The sequence below is a fragment of the Schistocerca serialis genome, chromosome 9 (genome assembly GCF_023864345.2).
Source record: "Schistocerca serialis cubense isolate TAMUIC-IGC-003099 chromosome 9, iqSchSeri2.2, whole genome shotgun sequence".
Taxonomy (NCBI): Eukaryota; Metazoa; Arthropoda; class Insecta; order Orthoptera; family Acrididae; genus Schistocerca; species Schistocerca serialis.
Genome location: NC_064646.1, coordinates 367,672,128 through 367,693,662, shown reverse-complemented (window position 1 = coordinate 367,693,662; position 21,535 = coordinate 367,672,128). Strand labels below are relative to the sequence as shown.

Sequence of the window (21,535 nt, the reverse complement as noted above, 5' to 3'; positions counted from 1 at the left end):
AAAAGCAGTGAAGCTCATATAATACTGGGTACAGAAAGCTGGTTGAAGCCTGAAATTGATATCAGTGAGATTTTTGGGGAAAATTTAAGGGTATATCGAAAGGATAGGCAAATGGAAAATTGAGGTGGTGTATTTGTCACAGTAGTCAAGAAACTCAAATCCATGGAGATATAAATTGAAGCTGCATGTGAGATTGTTTGGGCTAGACTCAGTATCAGAGGTAGGCATAAAACAATAATTGCTTCTTCTATCACCTATCAGACTCGTCTCCTGACTTCAGAGAAAACCTCAGATCACTTGTAAGTAAGTTCCCTAGTCATACTGCAATCATCAGTGGAGACACTAATCATCCAACAATCAACTGGAAAAATTACAGTTTTGTTAGTGATGGGCATGACAAGACATCCTGTGAAACATTACTAAATTCCTTCTCTCTGAGAAGTATCTAGAACAGATAGTTCAGAACCCCACCCATAATGGAAATGTATTGGATCTAATGGCAACAAATGAACCTGACTTCTTTGAGGATGTCCACATCAAGACTGGTATCAGTGACCGTGATGCAGTAGTGAAGTTACAAAGGACAACTAAACCAAGTAAAAAGATGTATATGTTCAGTAAATCAGATAAAAAAATCAATAGTACCACATCTCACTGAAGAACTTAAACCTTTCAAAACATGGAAGAGGAACTGTGGCTCAAGTGTAAAAGTATAGTTGACCACTGGATAGATACTCATTTGGTTGTCAAGAGAGCAATGCATGTAGCCTTCATTGAGTACCATAGCAGAATACTCTCAAATGATCTTTCAGAAAATCCAAAGAAATTTTTGGTCATATGTAAAGGCTGTTAGTGTTACCAAAGGTAGTGTCCTATTCCCGGTGAGTGAGTCAGAAACTGAAATTGAAAGTAACAAAGGAAGGGCTGAAATGTTTGGCTCTGTTTTCAAATGTTCCTTTACTAAAGATAACCCTGGAGACTTGCCCCAATTTAATCATCTTACCACTGAAAAGATGAGTGAAATAAGTATTAATGTCAGCGATTTTAAGAAACAGCTGCAATTATTAAAATTAAACAAAGCTCCGGGTCCTGAGGGAATCTCTGACAAACCCTATACTACATTTGTGGTTGATTTAGCTCCTCTTGTAACTATAATCTATTGTAGATTCCTCAAACAAAGAAAAGTGTCCATTTGTTGGAAAACAAGTGCAGGTCACACCTGTCTACAAGAAGAGTAGTAGAAATGGTCCACAGTATCCTTGACATAGATTTGTTGTAGACTCTTAAAACATACTCTGACTTGAAACATAATGAGGTACCTTGAACTGAATGACCACCTCCCTGCCAACCAGCATGGATTCTGAAAACATCTCTCATGTGAAACCCAACTTGCACTTTCTTCACATCGCATACTGAAAGCTTTGGATCAAGACAGGCAGGTAGATGCAGTATTTCTTGATTTCTGAAAATCATTTGACTCAGTACCACATCTACACTTATTATCAAAAGCACAATCATATGTGGTATCAAGCAAAATTTGTTACTGTATTGAGGACTTTTTGGTAGGGAGAATGCCGCTTGGTATCTTGAATGGAGAGTCATCATCAGATGCAGAAGTAACTTTGGTAGTGCCCCAGGGAATTATGTTGGGCCCATTGCTGTTCATGTTGCATATTAATGACCTTGCAGATGATATTAATAGTAACCTCAGACTTTTCACAGCTGGTGCAGTTTTCTATAATGAAGTTCTGTCTCAAAGAAGCTGCATAAATATTCAGTCAGATCTTGATAAGATTTCAAAGTGGTGTAAAAATTGGCAACTTTCTAAATGTTCAGAAATATAAAATTGTGCTCTTCACAAAATGAAAAAAAAAAAAAATTACTCTTTGACTTTAATATCAGTCAGTCACTGTTGGAATTGGCCGACTCATACAAAGACCTGGGTGTAACCCTTTGTAGGGACATGAAATGGAATGACCACATAGGGTCAGTTATGGATAAAACAGGTGGTAAACTTTGGTTTGTTGGTAGAATACGGGGGAAGTGCAATCAATCTACAAAGGAGATTGCATACAAATCACTCATATGACTGGCTCAAGTGTGTTGGACCCACACCAAACAGGATTAACAGGGCATATTGGATGTGTACAGAGAAGGGCAGCACAAATGGTCACAGGTTTATTTGATCCATGGGAGAGCATCACAGAGATACTGAGGAAGCTGAACTGGCAGACTCTTGAAGATAGATGTAAACTATCCTGAGAAGGTCTGCTAACAAAGTTTCAAGAACTGGCTTTAAATTGTGACTCTAGAAATGTACAACAACCCCCTGCATATCACTAACATAGAAATCATGAGGATAAGATTAAAATAATTACAGCAGGCACAGAGGCATTCAAAAAGTCATTCTTCTCACACTCCATATGTGAATGAAACGGGAAGAAACTCTAGTAACAGGTAGAATGAGATTTACCCTCTGCCACACACTTCACAATGGTTTGCAGAGTATTGATGCAGATGTAGTTGCAGATGTGTAATGAAAAGTAACACACAATATTAAATGCTCCGAATGGAGTAAAGTGTACCATTTAGACCACGTTGCCAAAGGAACTGGAGGAAGTGTACACAAGAGAGACTCTTTGAGCTGAATATGTTTCTTAAGATCATCTTTGATCTCATTCATGGGGATAAAATATAAGGGATGAAATGATGAAAGATTTTGTGAACTTGTTGGATTTCTCCTCTTTGATTTGGAGTCATCTTGAGACCAATACATCCCTGCTGAAAAATTCAGACCCATTTCAGAAGTTCAGAATACATTTTCGGAAACGACTTCCACTATTACCACCCTAATGAAAATATTACAGCTGATGAGCAGATATTTGCATGCAAAGCAAGGTATAAATTTACCAAATTCGTCAAACCATTCTGACAAATATAGACTCGAGATTTTGACAGCCATAGGTGTAGTATTACAGCATTTTTGCCATGCTGTCCCATATATTGGTAAGGAGAAATGCTGACAGGGCAACCAGCTATTGAGAGAGTATTTCACATTTGTTCCATGGAGCCATTTACAAACAAAAGAGTGAGTGTGACAACAAACTGTCTCTTCACATACCTTCAGCTTATGAAGGAACATTGACAGAAGAAACTGTTGTTAGTGGGAACAATGAACAAGATTCTCTGAAAAGTTCCTAGTTACATAAAGACTGACAGTTCTGACTTTCATTCCATCATTATCTTGAAGAAGGCTGATGCATACTGACCTTGAACCAAAAGAAGGAAACCAAGAATGTCATTCTTGACAGCACACTACATCCTGAACTAGCAGTGGGCGAACAAGAAATGAGAAACTATTGCCTTCCTTGACTCCTTGAAATATGGTGTGGATGTCTTTGCTTAAATGATTCATAAACATGCAACTAATGTTGCTTGCAGGAGATTGCAGATACATATCTTTTACAACATGCTAGGCAGGGCAGCACGGGTCACCTACAATCAAATAACTAAAATAAAAAAAATTAAAAATTAAAAAAATTGTTCATTGTTCAACTGTTAAATGAACTCACAAGTGGAAAACAACAATGAACAGGACAACATTAAAAAGTCAGTTGAAGGAAGACTCAGTTGCAAGACTGGACACATCAAAAATATGACGGGTGTGTGAAACTGAAATGTACCAGCATAACAAGATCAATTATACCTGTGTGAAATGAAAATAGTGTCTGTGGGAAATGTGTACAAAAGTACCAATAATCTACTCAGTACGTGATTTCAGACTTGTGAAATGAGTAAATGTTAGGAACTTTAGAAATACGTCACACTCCTTAACAGATAAGTAATGTTCATGTATTGAAAATAGTAATATAAAAGTAATAGTATTTCAAAGTAAAGTTCTGGCTGAAATGTATCACATATACATGAACGGCGGATATATAGATCGTACTTTAGCCCTGTTGTTGATTTTTTTATAAAAATCTCATTGGAGACAAACGACCTCAGTGTTCTATGGGTATCACATTTTTTACTGTCCTAGCTTTAGGCCTAAATTTATATCATGACTCGGAAATACTGTGGACAGCTTGTTATTTTAGCTGAATAGTGTCATTGTAATTCTCACTGCCAAAGGATCAGAGTTCAAGCTCCACCAGTACCATTACATGTAACTGTGGACAGCTTGTTATTTTAGCTGAATGGTGTCATTGTAATTCTCACTGCCAAAGGATCAGAGTTCAAGCTCCACCAGTACCACTACATGTAACACTGTAAGGTTTTTCATTCTCAGTTTATCTAGCACCACACGTGAAATAGTGTTGTCATTGAACATTAATCACCACTATTCAAGTTTAGTTTAGTTTAGTTATGTCATGTTCCGTAGATCATTTTTACGATTATTTTATCAATAGTGTGGTCCATTGCTCATGACCGGGCCAAATATCTCACGAAATAAGCGCCAAACGAAAAAACTACAAAGAACCAAACTTGTCTAGCTTGAAGGGGGAAACCAGATGGCACTATGGTTGGCCCACTAGATGGCGCTGCCATAGTTCAAACAGATATCAACTGCTTTTTTAAAAATAGGAACCACCATTTTTTATTACATATTCGTGTAGTACATAAAGAAATGTGAATGTTTTAGTTGGACCACTTTTTTCTCTTTGTGGTAGATGGCGCTGTAATAGTCACAAACATATGGCTCACAATCTTAGATGAACAGTTGGTAACAGATAGGTTTTTTAAATTAAAATACAGAACATAGGTAGGTTTGAACATTTTATTTCATTTGTTCCAATGTGATACGTGTACCTTTGTGAAGTTATCATTTCTGAGAACGCATGCTGTTATAGTGTGGTTACCTGTAAATACCACATTAATGCAATAAATGCTCAAAATGATGCCCGTCAATTTGGCAATACACGTAACGAAATTCCTCTCAACAGCGAGTAGTTCGCCTTCCGTAATGTTCGGACATGCATTGAGAATGCGCTGATGCATGTTGTCAGGCGTTGTCGGTGGATCATGATAGCAAATATCCTTCAACTTTCCCCACAGAAAAAAATCTGGGAATGTCAGATCTGGTGAACGTGCAGGCCATGGTATGGCACTTCGATGACCAATCCACCTGTCATGAAATATGCTATTCAATACCGCTTCAACCGCAAGTGAGCTATGTACCGGACATCCATCATGTTGGAAGTACATCGCCATTCTATCGTGCAGTGAAACATCTTGTAGTAACATTGGTGGAACATTACATAGGAAATCAGGGTACATTGTACCATTTAGATTGCCATCGATAAAATAGGGGCCAATTATCCTTCCTCCCATAATGCTGCACCATACATTAACCCGCCAAGGTCGCTGATGTTCCACTTGTCACAGCCAACGTGGATTTTCTGTTGCCCAATAGTACATGTTATGCCAGTTTATGTTACCATTGTTGGTGAATGACGCTTCACCGCTAAATAGAATGCATGAAAAAAATCTGTCATCATCCCGTAATTTCTCTTGTGCCCAGTGGCAGAACTGTACACGACATTCAAAGTCGTCGTCGCTATGCAGTTCCTGGTGCATAGAAATATGGTATGGGTGCAATTGATGTTGATGTAGCATTCTCAACACTGACTTTTTTTAGATTCCCGATTCTTGTGCAATTTGTCTACTACTGATGTGCGGATTAGTCATGACAGCAGCTAAAACACCTGCTTGGGCATCATCATTTGTTGCAGGTCGTGGCTGATGTTTCACATGTGGCTGAACACTACCTGTTTCCTTAAATAATGTAACTATCCGGTGAACGGTCCAGACACTTGGATGATGTTGTCCAGGATACCGAGCAGCATACATAGCACATGCCCATTGGGCATTTTGATCACAATAGGCATACATCAACATGATATCGACCTTTTCCGCAATTGGTAAATGGTCCATTTTAACACGGGTAACGTATCACGAACCAAATACCGCGCCCGCACTGGCGGAATGTTACGTGATACCATGTACTTATACGTTTGTGGCTATCACAGCGCCATCTGTCACAAAGTGAAAAAAGTGGTCCAACTAAAACATTCATATTTCTTTATGTATTATGCTAATATGTAATAAAAAATGGGAGTTCCTATGTAAAAAAACGCAATTGATATCCATTTGACCTATGGCAGCGCCATCTAGGGGGCCAACCATAGTGCCATCTGGTTTCCCCCTTCAAGCTAGGCAAATTTTGTTCTTTGTAGTTTTGTCATTTGACGCTTGTTTCATGAGATATTTGGCCTGGTCATGATCAATGGACCACCCTGTATATAAAAACACAAACACACACACACACACACACACACACACACACACACACACACATGAATAGTGCTAATATTAATATTACTGACATTTTTAGTTCTGCGCATGGAACTACATTTAGAGGTACAACTTTTTTATTTTTATTTATTTATTTATTATTTTTTGAACCAGTTCCGAAGCAGGAACTCGTCTTTGGAATAGAAGGAGTTGTCCAAAAGAAATTATTTTAAGCTAGATTTAAAACGTCATCTGCTATCTGCCAGACACTTTATGTTGTTGGGCAAATGATCCAAGATATTTGTTGCTGAATTATGTACTCGTTTTTGAGCATCTGACAGCTTCAATAATGGATAGGAAATGTCATTTTTCCCTCTAGTGTTGTACATATGAACATCACTGTTCTTCACAAATTGAGATGGATTATTTATAACAAATTTCATTAGTGAATATATGTACTCTGATGGTGCAGTTAAAATTCCTAACTCCTTGAATAGGTGCCTACATGCCATCTTTGGGTGAACACCACTAATTATTCTCAGTGTTCTCTTTTGTGCAATGAATACTTTATGTCTAAGTGAAAACTATTTCATAAGACAATAGGAGGCTGATCTGTTTATTATGAAGACTAGTGATTATACGAAGAGCGAAAGAAGCTGAACTTAATAGTTTAAGAAGCTCAGTAATATGCTTCTTCCATTTCAAGTTGTCATCAATTTGAACACCCAAAAATTTGGGAAAATCTACCCTGTTAACTGTGCCCTGTTCATACACTACATCAGTTGTCGATACGAGTCTATTTGGTGCACAGAACTGGATATAGTGAGATATTCATGGTACATAATTACATGATGCAGTACAAATTGTATTACTGTTATAACTTTTATGACGTAAACACTGAAATTATTTGCATCAGTCATTGTTCATAGTGGTTTTAGTGGACAGAAAAACATTTTCTAAGCACTGAATGATGTCTGTGTGAACATTTTGTGCATTTCACCAGCAGTGGCAGCCATGGCTGCTGCCAGTTCAAACATATTTTCAGATGGTTCATTCATGTTGTAGCCTCTACAGCCTAATCAACTGGTGATTTTCCTGTAACAAAATTGCAAATCTTGTTTTCTTTATCTCAGTGGTTCTGTATGTTTTTTGTTTACTGAATCCAAACTTGATGTTTTCCGTCTTGTAGGAGGTTGGCATCACAATGGAAAACACAAGATATCTCAATTTTCCCACTTTTTTTCAGGTTTTTTTGCTTATCTCTCAATAACTCTGCCTTTTTTTTTTTTTATAAGATGACCACTCTACATATAAGTAAGGCAGACAAAATTTTCTAAAAATTCTCTAGTCTTGTTTGGTTTTTCAGTGAGCGGTATTGGTGCTAGAGCACACTTCTGCAAAATTGTCAAAGATAACCACTCCCATCCTGTAGAGCTAAAAAAATATACATGTTACAAATAAAAACCTTTACAGCACATGAAAGTACATTAAATTCCTTGCAGGAGATGTCTGTAACATTCACTTTTACATTATGGGAAAGAAGCAAAGCGAAAATTACAAAAAACTACCTTCTGTGCCTACAACTCACCTGCCTATATATAATTGGCTCTATACTTTCAAGAGTATTACATTAAAAAGATTTTAGTTTGAATAAACTGAGAGGAAAGCATGTTCAGTGAAAACATAAACAAATTATATTTACAATATGTTAGGTACATGACACTGAGTAGAAAGATGAATCTGATATCTGCATGTAGTAACAGAATAAATTGTGTAGTTAACTATTGATGTATAAATAAACACTTTTATTGATGTTGAAGCATGCAACAAGTGATTTTTGCCACTTTCAAAACTGTCACACTGTGAGCCGACTTACTGCTGTGTCTACACACAAAGTCCAAGCTATAGGCACAGGTGGTGGTAATTGAATACATGTGGTAATGCAACATCTCATTTATTAACAACAATATACACGCACAAAAAAACTCATAATATTCTCACTCAAAATGCTCACGAGGGCGATTGCGCGACAGTGGTGGATGGCTCAACCCACTAATCTCAGTGATTGAGCATGCAGTACAGTCTCGTAGCTGCAGAAGGACAATGGTCATGTGAGTGGCCGAGCATGTGATTTGTCTGCTGACTCATGGATACCATTTAATTTGCTGGCACAAGAAACATAGCAAACAAGTAATGGCTGTCTGGTTTGCATATGCGATGGTTGATAGAGTGCATTGTGCTCAATCTGTGTGGACCATAGCTCAAGAGATTGAAGAATGGTGTAGAACTCCATGCAGTATCAGCTGCTTGTTTTCACTACCGTCTCTCTTTGTGGCCTGTACACCTTTGGGCACTGCATTGTTGCCGAGCTTTGGTCTAACAGTACTTCTGCATAGGGGAGTGGAGCTCGTTAGGCTCAAAAATTGAAAATGTTCCATCTACAGCTAGCATACCTGTATGTCTGTGTCTCACATGCTTGTGGTGACTTCTGCATGAGCACAATGGTGGCAGTGTGTGATGCAGCGTGAGCACAATGGCTGTAGTGTGTGACATCACGTGCGGCTGGTGTGGCATGCACGGGGGTGTGCGTGGGCTGCTTTGTGCGGTGTGACATTATTATGATGCAGCATGGGCATTTGAAGCGGACACAGCAGCCGGCATGTGTGATGTAGTGCGCTGGCTGGAATGCAGTCCAGGCAGCCGTCTGGGTGGGGCGATTGGGGTGCTCATGGCTGCTTGGTGACAGCTGGCAGCTTGAGTGAGTCATCGGCAGGTGTGGGGATGGGCTCTGCATGGCTGGTTACATTGTCCATTGCCAAGCCCACCTCCAGGTTGAAGAAATGTGCAGCAGCTGGTTCTGTCTAGATGTATGCCTATTTTACTCTGTCACTGGAGACTTTAGTCAGCCTATTATTGTACTTGACCTCCAATGCCTTCCCACCATGAGTCATCAAGTGGTGCAGTGCCAAGTAGGATGGCCAAAGTGGTAGCTGTAACACACCTGTGTGCGGCACTGTAGATCTGCTTGGAACGAAAGCTCTGCCTGTGCTGTGCCGCATCAGTGGGTGCGGTCAGAGTCCAGCCATGTGACAGTGCAGACATGCTGCTTGTGGTGGAGCCAAGGTGTCATGTGGCAGCGGTAATTCCTCCATGAATTCTCTGGAGATGGAGAGTGACTGGCCATAGATGTGGCGTGCTGGTGAGGTGCCGATCTTTTGCTTGAGGATCACTCACAGGCCAAGGAGTATGAGCCAGGAGTGCCTCCATCCAGGAGGTATCATGGCACATCAGGGCCATCTTCAGCATCTGATGGAGCTGGTTGGTAGATTGTCACGCAGTTCAGCCACACACCACACAGATGGGTGACATTTTTGAACACAGTTGAACCGGCAGCTGTTGTGTGTAGTTACATGGCTAGGGCAGCCGAAGTGCACCATTCAGGTATCAACAAAGGCAGTAGTGACCGTCTCAGCGGTAATGTCTGCTATGGGCATCACCTTCGGCCAGCAGGTGAAGTAGTCCACCACTGTAAGAAGGTAGCATTTGCCTTGGGACAGAGTAAATGGGCTTGGTGCACTGGCATGCCATGCATGTGCATGCCTACCGATGGAAGTTTCTCGAAGTCTAAGCTAGACAAAATATGGCGCCACAAGCAACACCATGATGTTTGCACTGGGATTTGATAACATGGGGACACAGTTTTGAACACTGCATGAGACTCTCTGGAAAGAACGGATGATATGTGCCTGTCATAATGTCGCATCAGACCTTCTGGGACCAATTCTAGATGTAGGCCACTGGAGGTGTTGTGTTGGAAGCTGTACAGTTCTCCATCGCCCTCCTGTTCTTTTGCGGCATCTTCAAAGTTCAGTGAGATGGAGATGACTGCGCAGTCACGGGACAAGCTATCAGCAACAATATTGTCCATCCCAGAGATGTGCAGATGCCCATTGTGATCTGCAACACATACTCCAACTGCTGTAGTTGGCATGGTGAACAGTTGGTGTTGTTGATCCACAAAGTATCTGTTATAGGTTTATGTTCAGTGAAGATAATGAAGTGGTGGGCTTATACCGACAAGCAGAAGTGTTTCATCGCCTGATACACAGCCAGCAGCTCATGGTTGCATTCCCTCCAAGGGCATTGATAATGTCGATAACGTTCGCAAGAAGAAGCCACGGTGTTCACATTGACGACCAAGTCCACATCATGTATTGGATGGATGAGTAGTACAGCTTTGGCAAGGCACCATTTAGACAATTAGATAAAGCTGTGCTCTATTCATCAGTCCAGGTTACAGGAGCCCTTGCTTTTGCAGTGGGGCTGCATTGCGCTGCAGTCAGAGCTCTGAGCACTGTGAGAGCATTACTCAGATTGTGCGAGTAGAACTTAATCATCCTGAGGTAATGACGTAGGCCTTTGTGAGTTGTGTGTGTGTGTGTGTGTGTGTGTGTGTGTGTGTGTGTGTGTGGCATGTTCACTATTGCCCGTACTTTGTCTGGCAAAGGTGTAGATCCAGTAGGTGTGTTTAAATGTCTGCAAAATTCAATTATTGCAGGTTGATCACAATGCCAGCCTCTATGAGGTGCTGGAAAACAGTTGTTACGTGGTTGTGGTGTAGCTTGGGTGTCTCGTGGAACACAAGGATGTCATCATGGTATGCAAAGCAGCATGGTTAACCTATCAAGATCCCATCCAAGAAGTGCCAAATCTGAGCAGCTTTCTTGAGGCCAAACATCATAAACATGCTCTCGTAGAACCTGAGGGGAATGGTAATAATGATTTTTCCTACACCATAAGGTGCGATAGGATCTGTGTGTACATCTTCACATGGTCAGTTTTGCTAAAAACAGTCACACCTGCTGGGACATGGCTAAATTGTTGCAGATGCAGCACCAGAAATCTGTCTGCCACTGTCCTGGAATTTAGCATGCAGAAGTCCCCATGCGTGTGCCACAAATTATCCTTTTTAGGCATCAAATGCGAGGCAGAAGACCACAGGCTGCTCGACGGTCAGATGATGCCTTGTCACAACATTGGCTCAAACTTGGCCTTTGGTATCGCAATCCTGTTGGTTGCTAGGTGATCTAGGCAGCACAAAATTGGAGGCCCTATGGGGAGATGATAATATGGTGGAGCATTGAATGCTTGATGTCCCTTAGATGGGTGAGTTAATTCCAGAAATTTGTTCAGAACAGCCTGTGAACAGTCTGGAACATGCCTGGGGTTTAATGGTGAAAAAGACAGCCTGCTGTCACTGCCCAGTTATCTTCAGACTTGTTGTCGTGTTGATCAACTTGGCACTTTCAGTATCTGCCAGTGTCCACTTGTAGTGTCTGAGGAAATCTGCACCCAGACTGGTTTGTGAACCTCCACATAAATGTGTAACACAGTCCAAGACCCAATGTTGGGTGTTATATGTTTTTGTGGTGAATTGCTTGCCACCATGAGACACGGTGTTTTGGCCTTCTTGTGATCTCTTAGTGTGGTTCTAGGGAAATTGATAAATCTGATCGAGTGTCTACATGCCCCCACCTTGTTCTGCTACAAACAGACGCTTCAATATAGTACTGCAGCTGGGTGCATCTATATTGATAGCAGCTGGTGTCTAGGTGTGAGCAAGAGGTGCAGCACTTGGTTGCTTCATTTCTGAAATTGGTATGATACCAGCAGACACTGCTGGGAGCCTGCTCTGACATCAGCGGGGCACTGTGAGAGTGACTGCTGCTGCATTGCCAGCTGCGTAAGCCATGCCACCTGATGCCTGGTCTCCTGCTGCTGCAATGTTGCTGCGCTCTTGGTATGAGTTTGCCAACCAGTTGTCTAACATTTTGATGGCAAGAATGTGGGAAGTGTATGTGCAAGCTTCCCACTTCTCTTATACAAGTTGACTTACTTGGTGTACACAGCCAGCTTCTGGAATCTCTATAAACTTCTTCTCTGAAGAATGGTGCTAGTTACAGGAACCTTAAAGACTCTCTCTCTACTTGTGAAGTAATTAGGTACTCGAAGAATACTTTTCAACAACTATCAGTATATTTGAGCTTCATAAAGAACAAAATTCACACTTCTCACATAAACATTAGACTTCTCGTAAGTAACTTGTGTTATCTCACATTAGAAACAGATTTAAGTACATTTAGCAAAGAGTTGGCTTAACTACCATAACTCTATTACAAACAAATCATAAAATACGTCTTGCCTCCAGCAGGCCCAAGATAAGAGTTTTTTTTTAGACTTCAGAATCTCAATTGTTCTTGCTATTTATAACAATGGTCACTGATACAATTATCACAGAATAACCTAGAAGTTCCACAGTTCTTCCGTATACTTTCACTAGAACTTCCACGGATCACCCCACTGCGTCTACCTTCCACTCATGACTGATTTCACACCTGCACACACAAACATGTGACGCGCAATAGATAGGATTCTGGCATCCCACTCTCACATCTAAAACATCGTGTGTTTGAGATGGTAGAAGGCCGAGTGGTTCTAGAATTTACACAGAAATTCTCAAAACACTACATATTCCCCTCCTCAGACCGAACACACGATATTTTTTACATAATCATTATGTAAATAACATCACCCATAACATTACGTATCATAACCATATACTTTTCTTCTACATGTTTATATACATATTTTTTTCAACTACAATTCTTTGGATTCTGGTAAAGAGGCTTCTGCTTACAGTCTTTCTACTCTTTTCTTGCTCTACTTTGTTCAAACTTGAGCATTTGTGCAAGGTTTTACTCAACTTTTCTAATATTTAGGAATTATGAGGACTCCCTTTCTCCGATTGTAAGCTCCAGATATTTGTGGCACATGAGTAATCTACTTTCTGTTCTCATCTATTGCACTACCTTTCCTTAGTATGTACTATTTCTATTATTCTTCATAGTTTGGAGGAACTCCGGACAAAATGAAAGTGTTCTCTAGACACTCGTAAACTTCCATGAAATGTATTAACGCTCGTTGTGCATAGCATTCAAACTTTCCAGAATAATCCCTACCAGATTTTGTAACTTTTATCACGATACTGTCCCTTTCCCCTGGGATCAGTACCTATACCTTGCTTGTGGTTGACCTTATGAGAGCACTTCCTCTTTCCATTCTGGTAGGCACACCCCTTTATAAAACATTCCTATTTTTTAGGCCACAGGTTGTCCTATCTCCATGTAGGTATGCCTGTCCTTTATATTTAGTAAATGCCGGGTATGCCTCCCTTAATCTTTCTGAGAGGGTTCATGGTTCATTACCCTAGTATACGTTTCTATGTATACTATAATCAAGTACTTTCTGGTAAAGCTACAAATCTACTCTACACTTCACATTCACTTTTTAATTTAATTCATAGAGTCCTCCTCAACTTCTATACTCTTAGTAGATATTACACCTACCTATAATTCAAGTCCTACTATCCTACTATTCATCAAATTTCAGAATATTTATTATACTGACTTTTCTTAAATGACTATCACGATAAATTCCACTCTTGTTTGTGTTCTTTGTCTTTGCTCACACATCCTCCTTATGTATACTTGATGCAGAATCTTAGTAGTTTTTATATACTTATGTATATGTATGATAGTTTTTTATATATATTTGCGATGTAGAATCGTCACAGTCTTTATATATATTTGTATGTGTGTATGTGCATATTTTCGTATATACACACATTCTTTCCCCTACAACACCTGGCAGTCTCACATCACAGCAGCTTTCTAGTCTGTAATTTCAATGTTTGTGTATAAGGGTATTCTTGTGTGTATGTGGATGTGTCTTCATGTTGTCTTCATGTAGTCTGATTCTTCATCTTTCTTATCTAAATTTAAGATGTAGGTTGTTATAAACCAGGGAAACAAGAAAGGACTTCAGCGATAGAAGTTTGTGAATATGGAAAGAGGGGAAAAATAGATAGGTTCTCAAATGAAAAGCAAGAAAGGAAAAAAATAGATATGATTGCTGAGATCTAAGAAGAGAACGAAAATAGCCCCAAAGACAGGAAATCCTTACCACCCTTCTTCCCCAGGATCCCTACCCCTCAGGTACTTGAGTGAGACACCGTAGGAGGTTTGGTGTTAAATCATCTCCTACAGAATAGACATTCCCACCTTCGCCCTTGAGGTCCCCGAAGGAAATCTTAGCAACCCTATGGAAACAGCAAATGGTGAAGAATCAGGCACACTTATTTGCGAGGGTTGTCTGAAAGGTGTGATGTGTGTTTTGTGTTAGCCATGGTTTATCTGCTCTTGAAAACCATGCTTTTATCTACAACACCCATCCCTTTCAAACTTAATACAAACCTTCCCATTTATATCACATCTCACAAAAGGTATAAAATATTCTATACAAAATAGAAAATCTATATACTGTGGTATATTAGTTGTTCAACTAGTGACACAATATTATATTTTCTAAAACACATAATATTCAATTCATTTCAATTTATCTAAATACCACTTTTTACCTGTGATTCTGTAGGATTGTTTTTTATTTGACTGTAATATCCATTTTTCTATGATATAAGATTACAGGATAGTTGAAGATTTTAGGAATAGATGACAGAGTAGTTTAAGATTTTAAAGGAATTCGATGCAGGGAAACTGTTTTGGAAGAAACACCGAAAACAATTCAGGATCCGACAGTCGTCACTCCGCCCATTAACTCAGAATGTTAATGTCCCTGGGGGATATATGACTCTGCCCGGGTCCCATGGATATGATATTAACTTTTCTTGTGCTCTTACAGGCCAATACTTCTCTTTAAACTTCTTTTGGAAATCTCCCCAAGAGGAAAAGGTCTCAATATTTATGGTTCCCCATTCTGAGGCTTCTCCTAGAAGGTAACCCACAGCAAATTCGATCTTTTTAGAATCTTCCCAATTTTCTGGCAAAGCCTGGTTAAACCTTTTCAAAAAAATGTGTTGGATGTACCTCTCTATTAAATTTAGGGAATTGTCTCGATAACCCCAAATGAGCTCCCAATTGCAAATCAGTAACTGCTTCACTGGTTAACACCACATTAGGTGAAGTTACTCGTTTTTCTACTTGTTCCTGGATAAGTTTGAATTCTCTCCAGAGTTCATCTATGCCCTTCCTGGTATCAGTAAGTTCAGAAGAAGCCATAGGCGACAGGTTCCCAAATGTTATTCTCGCGGTAACTTTTCTTTCTATAATTTCATCAACTTGTTATTCCAAACTACTTATATTTACAATATAATAGTTTGCTATTTTCTCTTTAAAGCTTCTTTCTACATTATCCACTCATGTACTTACACCTGTAATTTATGACTGAATGACAGGCATTAATTCGCTCTGCTTATCTACTCTCTCTTTTAAAGTACTCAGTCCCTGCTGTACAGCATTCAATTTAACGTTGATTTCTGATTCTACATTATTGCATCTGTCCTCAATCTCAAATTCTAAGTTTTTTTGATAACTCCTGGAATTATCATTCTGTTTTCTACTATGGTCAGTGAACATTTGATTTACATGAATGTGCAAGGAACTAGTCAGTTCATTCTTTAAATTTGTCTTAACATTCTCTACTTTAGTATTTAAAGTGTTGAATTCAGTCTTCAAATCTCCCATGCCTTCACATAGATTACTAAATTCTTTACTTTGTGAATCTACCTTGGCATTTAACAATCCTAAAGTTTCGTACTGAACATCAAATTTAGCATTTAAAGTTCCACTCTGACCATCTAATTTAGCATTTAACTGCAGACTCTGAGCATTTAAGGCTTCATTTAATTGAGTTTTGATTACATTTACCTACTCAGACCAATCTGGCCCTTCTTTACTAATTTTCATAGCCATGACTGGTTATGAAGTTTCCCCAACTTGCTGTTCGTTATCCATATTTTTACAAGCTTTAGACCTTGTGAGCATTTAAAAATTAACTTTAAGTATAATAACTACACTAATAAAGTTCACTCAATAGTTTGTATCACTTCTTGCTAAGGTACTAAAGTTTTGTTTCGCACTCACCTAGCATAGACTTTTGGCAGTGTAGGTGAGCGGATGTGATGGCAGGTCAACACCGGTGAACAGCAGCTGGTGCCAGCGACATCGGATGTAGGGTGGTTTCCACATCTGCATCCTTATGATGTGTGTGAGAGCTGTATACTCCCTGCACCAGATCTTCTTGGTCATATCTTTCTAGGCGTGTCTCTTCTTAGTCTAATATGTCAAGATCTTCTATCCAGTTTTTAACATTGTGACTTTCTTAAGTCTTCTCCTTTTTTACATTCATAAATTTTCTCCATCTGATACTTTAGGCTTAATTCAATTTCTTGGAATGATTCTTTTGTCTCATTATGCTCAGTTGCTATGGCAAGACATGATATCTTCTTATCTCGTTTTTGTCTCAAAATTCCTGTCTTCTTGTGTCCTTTCACACCAGTCACCACATTCTAACATTTTGAAGACAAGAATTTGGGAATTGTATGTGCAGACTTCCCACTTCTCTTATACAAGTTGACTTACTTGGTGTACACAGCGACTTATTTGGTGTACACAGCCTATCTTCTTCTCTGGTTATCCGGCTTCTGGAATCTCTATAAACTTCTTCTCTGAAGAATGATGCTAGTTACAGGAACCTTAAAGACTGTCTCTCTATTTGTGAAATAATTAGGTACTCGAAGGATACTTTTCAACAACTATTGGTATATTTGAGCTTCATAAAGAACAAAATTCACACTTCTCACATAAGCATTAGTCTTCTTGTAAGTCACTCATATTATCTCACATTAGAAACAGATTTAAGTACATTTAGCAAACAGTTGGCTTAACTACCGTAACTCTGTAATAGATTCTTCAACCTGTAGTAGTGCTATGACTGTATGATGAAGGGGATAGATTGCTACTCACCATATAGTGGAGATGCTGAGTTCCAGACAGGCCCAACAAAAAGACTGCTAAACAAGTAAGCTTTTGGCTAAGAGGCCTTCTGTATTAGAAAACACACACATTCATGCAAATGCAACTCGCACACATGTGACCACTGTCTCTGGCTGCCCGAAACCAGATTTTGCCTTACATACATGCTTATCATAATTATTTACAGTAAGGTGCAATCTAGTGTTTCCTTACAGTGTTGTTATTTTGAAGTAGAGTATTTTTCTTTTAAAATCCAATGACACATCAGCTGCCAAAGAACTTGGGCGTGAATTTCAGGACCGTAGTATATGACTGAATTAAATAGCTTTTGTGATTCGTTTGTATCAAGTGACACCTAGATTGCAGCAGATGTCAGTACTTTCTCAGAATTAGACTTGACTTGTATGTTCCAGGTATCCAGAATTATTTTACATTTGCTATACTCCTGGTTGACTTTAAGTTACCTTTTAATAAAGTCTGAAATAAACTTAAAATTTGTATGACAATACACACTGATGTTTGTAATGGTGGTACAATTTACACAATGTTTTGATTTTCTATTACTCTCATGTCAGAGTCTGGCTACCAAATAATCCATCATCTATGATAGAGATGTATATGTGAAGTTGATCGTTGCCCACATCCTGAAGTACATTTTCATCCTAAATAGTCATCCAAATGGCTCAAAACTGGAGACATTAATAGCCAAAGCAATTACTGTGATGAAACAAGGAAAAGGAGGTGGAGAGATATTGACAATTCAAGTTGTGGCCTTAGCGAATATGAAATGTTACTGGGTGTGATTGTACGCTGCTGTTTATAAGGAGGACACAATAATAAACATATTTAATTCTTGTTATCTATAAATACATGCTAAGTGCAGCTTGCATGCATTTTCAAGAAATAACAAGAGTATTAGAAAAAAATAGATTGCTACTCACAATAAAGATGACCCATTGAGTTGCAGACAGAAAAGTCTATTAGACATAGTCTCCACCCAACAGTTTCCATCCTCTCGTCCTATCACCTCTGTCCTTTTCGCATTCCTTCACCCTCTTTGTGTGCCACCCTCTACCAATGTACCTGCATGTTCTTATCTCTTCCCTGATCCTGTTCTGCTTGCCTTTCCCCGCACCCCACCTCCTGGCGCTGTGCTGGGAGTCTCTAGACGCTGCACACTCTGGTAGGCAGGGCTTTCTCTCCCTCCACCTGTAACCTGTTATCTCTCCCCTTTCCTGCCCCACTCCTGCCTGTGTAAGTGGTCATATGTACACGAGGTGGGTTTCATTGTGTGAATTTGTGTTTGTTTTCTTTGCTGAAGAAGGCTTTGGCTGAAAGCTATTAATGTGTAACAGTCTTTTCATTGTGCTGGTCAGAAACTCAACATGTCATCTTTACTGTGAGTAGCAATCTATCATTTTTTGATAGTGTTGTTAATCCAACCTAGAGCTTCCATGATTTCATTTTTCATGAAATAATTCTCTTATTGAATGCTAAGGAGGTACCAAGCAACTTTGTGTCATATGGGCCTGTCACAGCAGATATTGTGTGTGTATGAGTGGGGGGGGTTGCATGTATGTTTCTTGTCCTCTACAGTTAGTTCACTTAACTTTTAAGAAATATATACAATTTAAAATTTTGTACTGTTTTTTATTGGTATCCTTAATTTTATAGGTTACTGCAGAGTGCTTCTGGAAAATGTACTGATACATCAGGAGAAGGTCTTACAAATTCAAGTAGCGTTATCAGTGTTGACAGTTTGCAACCATCATCCTACATCTGCAAACGCTGTGGCAAGATATTTCCTGATGCAATAAGCTTGAGAAAGCATTCTTTGAATGATAAGAGGAGACCATTTGTGGCAGCAGGAGTGGAGACATTCAAAAGTGTAGCATTGGAGTGGTGGTTTTGTGAAATATGTCAAAAAAGATTCAAATCAAAAGACTTCCTGACAGTACACATGTCAGAACACGCTACAGAAATTGAGACAACTGCTTCATCTGTGAGTGAAGATGCTGAGGCTGATGAACGCAAATGTGAGCAGGTAAAACTACGCCCATACAAGTGTGAAGTCTGTGGAAAATCTTTCACTGAATCATCCAGATTGACAAGACATGCAAATTCACACTCGGGTGTGCACCCATATAAATGCAATGTGTGTGGCAAATCTTTCAGACAGTTATGCCATCTGAAACGACATGAACTTATACACACTGGGGAACTACCATATAGTTGTGATGTTTGCGGCAAATCATACAATAGATCTGACCGACTTGAGAGTCACAAACGCACACACACAGGGGAAGTGCCTTACTGCTGTGAATTCTGTGGTAAAGGTTTTAAAGACCCTTTCAATCTCAAGAGGCACAAACGTCAGCACACTGGAGAAAGACCATACAGTTGTGATATCTGTGGGAGAACTTTCACTGTGTCTATTCGTATGAAGGAACACAGGAAAATTCATGAAAAAAAGAAAGTGTATACTTGTGATGACTGTGGTGGAACTTTTACAGAATCTCATGCTTTAACTGTGGTGAGACGTGATGGAGAAAGGAAACGAAGTTGTGAAGTTTGTCGTAAACAGAGTGGTAAATTTAGGAGACGCAGGCGAGCAGGAATGATAGGACCATTACCAACATTTGACTGTGAAGATTGTGGTAAATCTTTTGATCGGTTAAGTGGGTTGGAAAGACACAAACGAATGCATACAGGAGAACGTCCCTTTGGTTGTGAACATTGTGGCAGGTCTTTTACTCAGGCTAGAGGTTTGAAGAGTCACATATGTACTGATACAGAAGGGCCACCATATGTCTGTCAAATTTGTGGTAAAAGTTTTGACATATCCAGTAGTCTTAAGAAACATAACACAAAGAAACACAAAATGTAATATGTGCTTTTTTTTGTGATACTTGTTCTAAGTTGTGAATTTTGAAGCACTAGCACAAATAGCGGTGAATCTATGTTATTGTGAAATCAGCTTGTGATATGACTCTGATTCTGCCACCATATCCATCTTGTGGTCTTCATATTGACAGTTGGAGGAATTCTGTAAGCTTCAGAAACTGAAAGAGCCCACGAATAAACAGATTGGTGCTGTACACTTGTGTTAACATGCACTATTGTTCTTAGCTGTAAAAAGAAGTTGATGATATACATTCCACAGGGATTGTGTTGCTTCAGTCTATTATGGTGGATCAGGAGAGGTGCTTGCATTAACTTCTACATTTTTGGGTCTTCAGATAATAATACAGTAAAACCTGTAATTGATTAAAATGATAGCTAACATTATGAATGTGACTTAAAACAAAGTGTTTTAATAAAGTGTATTGTTATGGAAAATTATACTGCTACTGGTTCAACATATTTGGAGATAAATTCTCACACTTTACACCAAAGTGCTGTCAGATTTTTAAAAAAGGTTTCACTGTTGGTACTCTGTTTTAAGACTTGTCAGTTGTATATACAGAAGGATGATTTGATTTGATTTGATTTGATTTCTTTATTAATCCGTGAAACAATTTACATTGTATGGATTTCGTCATTGAATAATAGACAATTTAACAGTTTTAATTTGTTTCTTACACAATAGTTGACAGTGAAATTTTCTTATAATCTAATTTACATTTTTCAGGCTTCCTTTTATAATTCAAGTACTCCATTACTGTATAGTAACTTTCATTTTGTGAAATTTTTTTTAGTTTTTCTGTGAAGGAGGAGATTGTCTCTATGTCTTTTATGTTTTGCGGTAATTTGTTATATAATTTGATGGCATTGTACATTAGACTCTGTTGCGTTTTAACTTTATTTTTTTCTATCCAGATGCAAATTATTGCAGTTCCTAGTTTTGTAACCATGTACAGAACCATTGTTAACATAGTATCCAATGTTTTTTTAATGTATGTAACATTCTGAAAAATATATTCACATGGGACAGTTAAGATTTCCAGCATTTTAAAAAGTTCAAGGCAGTGAGCCATGCTGCTACTCTTGGTCATTACACGTACTGCACTTTTCTGCAATTTGAATATAGCTTCGATATTTTTCCTGTTCACTGCCCAGAATATTATCCCATAACTAATAGCAGATTGGATATACATGTACATCTACATCCGTACTCCGCAAGCCACCTGACAGTGTGTGGCAGAGGGTACTTTAAGTACCTCTGTCGGTTCTCCCTTCTGTTTCAGTCTCGTGTTGTTCGTGGAAAGAAAGATTGTCGGTATGCCTCTGTGTGGGCTCTAATCTCTCTGATTTTATCCTCATGGTCTCTTCACGAAATATACATAGGAGGTAGCAGTATACTGCTTGACTCCTCGGTGAAGATATGTGCTCAAAACTTAAACAAAAGCCCA

At 39.1% G+C, this 21,535-nt stretch overlaps 1 protein-coding gene across 3 annotated transcripts in view; it reads left to right on the top strand.

The window, feature by feature from the left end:
- Nucleotides 1-20,578, top strand: part of LOC126419126 (zinc finger protein 726-like) — a 162,446-nt gene extending 141,868 nt beyond the window's left edge. For all 3 annotated transcript variants that reach the window (XM_050086228.1, XM_050086227.1, XM_050086229.1), the window contains one exon: nucleotides 18,858-20,578. In XM_050086228.1, coding sequence (XP_049942185.1) covers nucleotides 18,858-20,070 — 1,213 coding nt within the window. In that variant the 3' untranslated portion in view covers nucleotides 20,071-20,578. The remainder of the gene's footprint in view (nucleotides 1-18,857) is intronic.
- Nucleotides 20,579-21,535: the final 957 nt, after the last annotated feature.